The sequence below is a fragment of the Nicotiana attenuata genome, chromosome 6, assembly GCF_001879085.1.
Source record: "Nicotiana attenuata strain UT chromosome 6, NIATTr2, whole genome shotgun sequence".
Lineage (NCBI taxonomy): Eukaryota > Viridiplantae > Streptophyta > Magnoliopsida > Solanales > Solanaceae > Nicotiana > Nicotiana attenuata.
Window position 1 is genome coordinate 15,463,634 of NC_031994.1, and position 9,463 is coordinate 15,473,096.

At 32.8% G+C, this 9,463-nt stretch overlaps 1 protein-coding gene across 1 annotated transcript; it reads left to right on the forward strand.

Moving 5' to 3' along the window:
* On the forward strand, nt 2,574-7,232 carry LOC109226639 (TBC1 domain family member 2B-like). The gene is made up of 7 exons (XM_019391459.1): nt 2,574-3,491; nt 4,896-5,012; nt 5,736-5,914; nt 6,026-6,119; nt 6,255-6,332; nt 6,465-6,566; nt 6,821-7,232. The coding sequence occupies exons 1-7, from the start codon at nt 3,015-3,017 to the stop codon at nt 6,956-6,958; spliced, it is 1,185 nt and encodes a 394-aa protein (XP_019247004.1). The 5' UTR covers nt 2,574-3,014; the 3' UTR covers nt 6,959-7,232.

The window sequence follows — 9,463 nt, forward strand, 5'->3', positions numbered from 1 at the left end:
TGAGCCAACGTTGTGGCTAGCAGTCTAGCACTATGGTTTGAAAGAAGATTTGTCAAACTTCTGTTTGCTATTAAACGCGTGAGATCTATAAGTTGAGATTGAATCTAATGTTTGCATGAATGCAGGACAGAAAATAATAGCTGGACAGTTTTTATCAAATGTGATGTCTTTTAATTTGTTTAAAACCAGTACCAGAAAATTTATGTCACTTAGCATTTATTTAACCAAGAGGAAAAAGAAAAACAATGGCCTTGTGCCTATATAAGAGACTGCTATTTACTACTCTTAAACACGACTTCACAGGCGACTTGGCACAAGTTCATATCTACTAATAAAATAAAGGAATTTTTTGAAAATTTCTCTAAAATAAAAGGCGCCAGTATGGTTAAGAGTTTAGGTAGAATGTTACATCTCTACACTTATGATATTATATGCCGGTGATTTTTTAATATGAAATAAAAAATACACCTCTGGTTCACTTTAAGTGATTTTTTTGGCTCTTAACACACATATTAAGGAGTTCATTTTTTAGCATTAATTAACAATAAAATTGACCATATTAACCTTAATTTGCTCATTAAAAATATAACAAATTACTTCTAGGCTCGTTACTCCAAAGGCAACTTTGGAAAGAATAGGTTAATTCCTTCTTCGATATCTGTTCGTTACTCCAAAGGCAACTTTGGAAAGAATAGGTTAATTCCTTCTTCGATATCTGAACAAATAAAATATTGTGGACCACAAAAAACGATCAAAAAACTACTTAAAGTGAACCGGAGGAAGCAGAAACTTTGAAGTCGGTAAGCTCTTCCCCTGTTGATGCAAAAAGAGTAGCGATAAGTTAGGATTTGTTAATCGGGATAGAGCAATTTATGCTTTTATTAAAATGAACTGGTTAAATCAAGTTGGACGCATCAAATGGCCCCGTAGTGCTATTTGTACATCATGTTCTTTTACAATTGCATTTTTGTCTTAAACAAGTTGAGATTAAGTATATATATAATCGTGAATTCCGTTTTATAATCTCGAGTAATTTTACTTTGAGTCTCACACAATTATGGTTGCTTATATTTGACAAGTAGAATTTGTGAAACAATAATTTGGATATGTAAACTTTTGAATTTCATAAATTCCATTTATCAAACATAGCAGCCCCTCGTACAATTGTGCCAGTTGTGTAAGGCACAAACTAAAATCTTCCCCTCCATCTTGGAATTTACGTTTTATCTCTTGTACTTGAAAAAGTAAAGGGTGTTCGTTTTGCATCTCTTCAGGAAAATATTTGCCCTGACATACTTTTTTGAGAAAAAGATAAATACTTTCTTAAAACAATAACATTACACATATTTTCTTTTAGAATTTTTTTTTTTAAATTTTCCCCCAAAAGCTGTCCTAGCTCTATAATTGCATTATTACGTTATGATGTTTTAGGATGACTTTAAATTAGGTAGGTGGGGACACATTAATCAAAGTCTGGATATCTCTTTGGATTTGTCTTTCTTAATAATGAAATATGATATACACTGACGAGTAATGGCCCCATCTTGTACGGTACAATCTTACATCTATTTTGCATGTATTTATTTCATGTAGCTAAATGTTGTAAAATAAAAAATCAGATTTCTCTGTTCAAATGATTGAGAACTAAAAGAAATGAACCTTTTTTTGTTCATTCACTCAAGAAAAAGTGAAAGATAATAATACATGTGGTTAAAATATTTTTGACTATTTATTAATGAATCAAAACATAAAGAGGATTAATTGCACTTATGGGAGAGTCTTGAGTTGATTTTGGTTGAAGCAACATTACAAACACTATTATTTAAGTGTATTTGGATTTATTTTATTGGCTAAATTGATATGTTAAGATAAGAAAGAATTTTAAAATAAATTTCTTAACTGGAGTAATATCTAGTAGTATGTTATAGGTTGCAATTTCTTTATTTTTATTCCTATAGAACTATGGTTGGAATAGTCATAAATTGTAGATTTATTTATTTTCCATATCTAGGAGGTGTCACGTTTGTAGAACCAGCAAGTACGGAGTGTGCCTGCCACTTTTTGTTTTGCTCTCTTTTCTGTGGGTAGAATAATAATAAATATTTTTGGATACACTGAAGATGCAGAAAAAATTAATAAATAATGTTCCCTTTGCGTAAGTGGCTCCAAGCAAACAATAAACCTTGTCTCTATAAATTATTAATCATTAAACATCATGGCACCCCACAAACCTTCTCAATGTAATAACGTCGCAACAAATTAATTTTCTCGGGTCTTGTTTGGTACGAGAGATAATAAATAATTAATTTTAAAATTAAATTTGATATGAATTTATCTCATATTTTGTCGGGATAAAATCATGATATAATTAATTTTGAAATTAATTATCTCGAGGTTATAGTGTTATTTTTATTCTTATGAGAGAATGATATAATATTTTAGGAATAACTAATTTTGGGATAATAAATCCTGAGATTATTACCCTGAATAACTTGTTTCTCACCAAACAACCCCTAAGTATTAAATAATTATCTTTTTCTTCTCCTTCTATTACTTTAAGGCCACCAAATCTTTTCTTTTCAAAATTTCCTCATATTTGAAAAATCTTTGATTCACTCAAATATAAAGATTACAAAGAAAGGGTGTTTTTTCTTTGCATTTGAATCCTCCCCTTCAATCATCCAAAGTTCCTAATAAGTTTCTTCTTCTTTATTTTTGTGGGTGTTCAACTCTAAAAAGATCTGATTTTTTTCCTCTCCTCTGTTCTTTAAGGCTTAGTTTCCTTATCCATATGTTAATTCATAATCTTTCTGTACAAAGCTTCAAAATTTGCCTTTTTTAATCAGTTTCTTTTCAAGAATCTGATGCTCCAAAAATGGGATTTCTCTAAATTCTCAGATACCCATTTCTATAAAGCCCTTGGATTTTCTCATTTTGTCTGAAAAGTTGACCAATTGTGTTCTTGCATCAATTTTCCCATACCCTTTTGATTAATCTTTGAACTCCCCACAAAAATGTATGGAACCCAAAGTAGAAAAGATTTGGCCTTTGAATACCAATCTCAAGTTCACATTTTGAGGCCAAGTATTCATGCTAGAAGGGCAAATATAACTGTGAAATTCCAAGATCTATATGGGTTTTCAGTAGAAGGAAATGTTGATGATGTTAATGTGTTAAATGAGGTTAGGGAAAAAGTTAGGGAACAGGGTAAGGTATGGTGGGCATTAGAAGCTAGCAAAGGTGCAAATTGGTATTTGCAAACACAAGTTACATCAACCCTAAAAACATCCCTTAAATTGTCTACTTTGGTTAATGCAATTACTCTGAAGAAGCTAATTAGGAAAGGAATCCCACCTGTGTTAAGGCCTAAGGTGTGGTTTTCACTATCAGGTGCAGCTAAGAAGAAATCCACTGTTCCTGAAAGTTATTACCAAGATTTGATCATGGCTGTTGAGGATAAGGTCACACCTGCCACCAAGCAGATTGATCATGTGAGTTTCTTGCTCAAAATTTTACCTTTATCCCTTGTTGATATTAAGAGGATATATTTGGTTTGTTTGGCTGCATTTGTTTGTGTGCTATTTGGTATTAGAAATGTTTGTGGTTTGACTTTGACAACGTGTTGGATGCGTTTAACACCTATATTTTGGTGGTAATATGTGGTGTAAATGCAAACTTTTGTCATTTTGTTAGAGATAGAAATACTAGGATGTGTTGAAGTATTAATTAGGATGTTGCTTTTTTGGGGCGGAGGACATTGATGAATGTTAGATGTGTGAACTGATCAGGGGAAAAAACTGTTTTTTTTTTTAATGTTAGATGAGAGGAACTTTTTATCGAAATGTTGCGTCACATGGCAAAGTTTTGGGACTTCTAAAATCTTGTGATAGATTTGAAGATGCATATATGCTAATTTAGAGAATTTAAAAATACTATTATACAGCAATTTTAAGTGGTTTAAAAGCTTCTAATGTATGGGGGAAAAATCTTCTAGTGTAAAGTATTGTGAAATGGAAAATTCATGGTGCCGCGATTAACTTGCTGCAACCCTAATTGCTCAGAGATGGTTCGGCATTTCTTTGTGGTATTAGCTAAAGTTAAGGGGAAGGGAGATCTTGCCAGTATCCGATTTGACGATTTTGAGTAATTACGACTGGTATGTAGCTAGGGAATTTGAGTAATGGGGTGTAAGCTGAGGTGCAAAAATTTTCTTTCCTTTAACTAATAGCTTTAGTTGGGACTTATAGCAGTTATGCTGATTCATTCTTTTAACCAATTAAACACCTTAAAAAAAAAGAACAAAGAAAAGGAAAAAAGGCTATGGATTGTAACCTTTAAACTTCTTATGGAGCTATGCTTAATGTGTCTGTTGAGTCAAAGTGGAAAACTGGAAATTTACTATGTTGATCAATCTTTAGGATTCGGTTATTTCTGAATATACCATGAATCATTTGAGCCGATTGTCTATCGGAAACAACCTCTCTACCTTTATAGGGTAGGGATAAGGTCTGCGTACACATTACTCTCCCCCCAGACCCCACTTATGTGATTAAACTGGTTTCTTGTTGTTGTTTAACAAGAATCATTTGTTTATTACGGCTTTCAAGGATTCAGTGCTTTCATGTGCAGTAGTTTTGAATTTTTTTTTTGGCAAATGCTCTTTTCATTAGTCGCAGAGCATGTCCCATTTGCTATTTTTCTAATCCTGCATAAGGTTTGTACTTTTTAACAAGGATTATTTAGTAGCTTTTTAACAAGCTTGAAGTGGAATGTAGAAGATTTTGAGATTACATTTTACCAACAATTTTTGGGAAAAAAGAAAAACATTTTAGCAACAATTTGTTACCACCATATGTTGCCATCTCAATTCTCATCTGTGTGTATTTTACTTGCAGGACCTCCCACGAACCTTTCCTGGTCATCCCTGGTTAGACACTCCTGAAGGTCATGCTGCTCTTAGGCGGGTTCTTGTTGCTTACTCTTTCCGAGATTCTGATGTCGGCTACTGTCAGGTAGATATCCTTCTTCTTTTAATAAGATAAACTTTTATAATTTTACTCTTTCATATTTATAATTCCTGCCATGCTTTACAGTCTATAAAATTTTGCTGCCCTTTGTTACAGCCACTTATCTATTATTTGCTAGATTATGCATGTCTTAGAGGGATACAAATTGATTTTCTAACGTTATCTTGTAATTGAGAGCTATGTCCTTGATTTGACTTGAGTGGGAGCAAAAAGGGTTTTTAACTAAGGCTACTACAGAATTGAAAGTTGAGGACAGGCAATTAGGATAAGGATTGTTTTATCAATAACGCAGTTGTGTAGCTCTTTTACTTTTTAAGGAAAAAAAAAAGTGAGGCAAACTCAATTTGTCGTTTCTGATGTTGCTATAACGGTGCAGTCTAATTAGAAGTGATACGTAGCACTCCTCAAGGTACAAATATTTAAAGACTAATATATTTGTCATCAAGGAACAAATATTCAAAGTCTGATATAGTTAGGTTAATAGAGCCAGTTTCTCGAACATACTGTCTAAAGCATCCAACTTTTTCTCAAAAGTGAAGAAAATGTCAAAGGCATAAAATGGCTTTAAATGTGCCTGACTTAGAGAAAAAGAGGTAGGAACAGGTATTAAGCAGTTCTCTTTTTCCCTTCAACAGTAGTTGATAGTTGATACATCACTTGAGAATACATCTCTTTTAAACTCATTTAAATGAGTTGATTGGTTTGCAGGGATTGAACTATGTTGCAGCATTATTATTGCTTGTGATGAAAACTGAAGAAGATGCATTCTGGATGCTTGCTGTCCTTTTAGAGAATGTATTGGTTAGTGATTGTTATACTAATAACTTGTCCGGATGCCATGTCGAGCAAAGAGTGTTCAGGGATCTATTAACCAAAAAATGTCCAAGGTACTTGCTCCTTTTCTTTTCATTTCTTTTTATTTTTTTTATTTTTTCCCCTGATGTTTGTGATTCGCATGAATATAGACTGTTTTCTGAAATTGATGCCGAAAAATGCAGGCTAGCCACTCATTTGGATGCTCTAGAATTTGATGTTTCTCTTGTTTGCACTGAGTGGTTTCTCTGCCTCTTCTCCAAAAGTTTGCCTTCTGAGGTTAAAAAATTCTCTTTATGTCTTCTATTTTTGTGTCCAATTTTGCTATAAAATAGATTATCCGAACCCATATGCAAACACCTGCTAAAAAGTTGGTTAATCATTAGTAAATTTGTCTCTGCTAATCCATTTCAGACAACTTTGCGGGTATGGGATGTCCTCTTCTACGAAGGTGCTAAGGTTCTATTTCATGTAGCGTTGGCAATTTTCAAGGTAATATTCTTTCATATGTTGTGTCATGTGTGTACTTTACATTTGTGATGAATGTGTTTCTTCGGTACTCCTGGTTCCGGAGAAGTGAATTTCAAAATTTAAGCAAGTTCTACAATTTGTATATGACTGTAGATGAACGAAGAGGAGTTGCTGGTAGCACATCATGTCGGGGATGTGATTAGTATCATACAAAGAAGCACTCATCACCTTTTTGATCCTGATGACTTGTTGACGGTAACTTTTCTCAACTCTATTGTTGTCTTATGCTCATGTTGATCCATCTAATGAATAAACATAAGTGTTGCACAAATAACTTATGATTCTAAATCGATTTGCTCGATCTTACGGACAACATGATATTCTTGAAATTTTGATTTATATATGTCTTCTACACGACCACCAGCTCCATTCGTGGCATGGCCATTTGTTGATCTATTTCTTAGGATGGTTAAACTTTGTAGTGAATAATTTCTTTACCATTTGTTCAGGTTGCTTTTGATAAAGTTGGCTTTATGACAACAACTACTATATCGAAACAGAGGAAAAAGCAGGAACCAGCGGTAATGGCAGAGCTAGACCAGAGATCAAGACGATTAAATTCTCTAAATCCAAATGAAAAAAGGTAGTTTTATGAGGGAACTTAGTAAGTGTAGCATATGTATAATGTATCTATGTCAGGGCGTGCTGCCCCTGCTAGGAGATCAAACTTTTGCTCACAAAACAATGAGCAAAGACCGCGGCTTGGAGAGAGTATGCATGTTTAAGTTGTAGGTGTTACACAAGTGTAAATTAATCTGAAATGTTGTTGTATTCTAGTTCTCCTTTATTCTTTGTTCTTTCCCTCTCTGTTATTAAAATCGTTCCCAATGCACTGCAAATTCTCATTTTGTTGACACCAAATTCATAGTAAGAGAAAAGTCCATGCTGGTTTTGAAAAAACCAGTCCTATTACCCGACTTAATTTGCATAACTTATTAAGTTTTATTTTTTGTAAATTAAATTTGGTGGCGTAAGTTGTGTTTGAATATTAAATCCTATCCTGGTTCCATAAAACTGTAGTAAAGTTTTATGTTGCATACCCTTCCCTGACCCCATTTGTGGGAAACTACTGTGTTTGTTTGTTGGTTTTTTATTGTTGTTGTTGTTGTTATTTGGAAAGCTGGAAATAGATGGCACTTTACGTTTTAATGCACAGATGTGGTTGCTCCTGACATTCTTGGAATGGTTATTTGATTTTCATAAGGTTTTTGCTATTCTTAAATCTTTTTTCTACTTTTTACAAAAATCGACAACTTTTTGCTCTATGATTTACGTTTTAAGGAATCTCTTGTTTTTGGGTTGTTGATATGCTTATGCAAATTAAAGTCTCTAATAAAAAAGAGAGTCCGGAACCAAATTGTGGTTCTTTTGGACTCAAAGAATTGAATGTGTAAAAAAAAAAGATGGTGACCATTTTATATATAACGCCCTTTTAAAGGGCGCTATACTTTAACGGCCGTTTGCCCAGTTAAGTATAGCGTCCTTTTAAAAGGCGCTATATGTATAAAGCCCTTCCTTACTGCGCTATACATATTATGTGGGCCCACCAATAATTCTTCTGGGCTTAACTGGCATAACAATAATTCAAATGGGTATAACGCTTTTATTTGAGGCGCTATACCTCATCGACCCCCCGTATTGGTTTTTGCCTTGTTTAAAGACGTTAAGGATTTTGTAAAAATTCATTCAGGAATATTCTCAAGTTTTCTTCGTTAAGTTGTTTTGCATTTTGTCATAATGTCTGAAGAGCGAAGAATTAGGGTTTATATTGGGGGGGGGGGGGGTGGGTGAGATTGTGGTAGCGAATAGCTTAGCTATAATTTATCTCCATAGTGTCATGTTAAGTTGCCACTTACAATGGAGTACGATACATATCGTTGTTATGTAAAAAAAAATTAGTGTGAGCAAACGTTCGGTGAATATTAAAGTAACCGGAAGATATCCGTATTCTATGACTCCGCAAGGGGTTGCTTGTTATGCTGAGTTTAACATCGAAGACGATGAAACTCTGAGAGATTTTTTGAGGACTCCGGATGAATACCGGAAATTTAATATTAAATTTTATTCGATATTTGTACTATATTGTTAATTAGGTTGATACATTTTCAGTATTATAATTTTATATTTTATATGTTACTTTAATATGTTAGTTTTATTACTTTATATGTTTGTTTGTTACTCACCTATTTTTGATTATAATAAAATTAAATAATTAATTTTCATAACTATACAGGATTTAATTATTAAATATTCATATTTTGGTTCCGGACTCGATATTTGAGGCCCAGTAGCACCAAAGTATCCTGAATTCTTGTGTTCATGATGAGAAATTTTTCTCGATTTATCACTAAACATGTCTGTTATTTTATATGTTAGCTTATTATTGTATATGTTAGTTTATTATTTTATATGTTAGTGTTATTATTTTATATATTAGTTTTATAATTTTATATGGTTGTTTGTTATTCACTTATTTTTTACTATAATAAAACTAAATAATTAATTTTCATAACTATACATGGTTTAATTATTAAATATTCATATAACAATACTTAGTTTGACAAATATTGTTGTTTCCTCATGTTATTTTCTTACATTTGTTGACTAGAATTGGAAGAGTTTGTGTTTGAACTATCAACTTTTTTGACGTATTTTTGGGTATAAGAGATACTTAAATGATTAATTTCAATAACTACAAGGATACTACGCTAAATGGCACTACATTACAAATACGAGCACTACATTAGGCCACAAGATACCANGCGCCCTTTTAAAGGACGCTATACTTAACTGGGCAAACAACCGTTAAGGTATAGCTAGCGCCCTTTAAAAGAGTGTTATATATAAAATGGTCACCATTTTTTTTCTTCACATTTCGATTTTTTAAGTTTAAAAGAACGGCAATTTAATTCCGGACTCATAAATAGATGTCTTGTCCTACTGATAGAAATCTATAATCAATGAATGGCATTGTGAGTTTCATTTGTAGAAGTTTCGAATTTCCAAACACTGTAGTTTTACTTATAGCTGTTCGCCTTGTATAAATTTTGAATTTCAAGACACCGTCCTAAAGTAAGTTTCATTTGCATCCG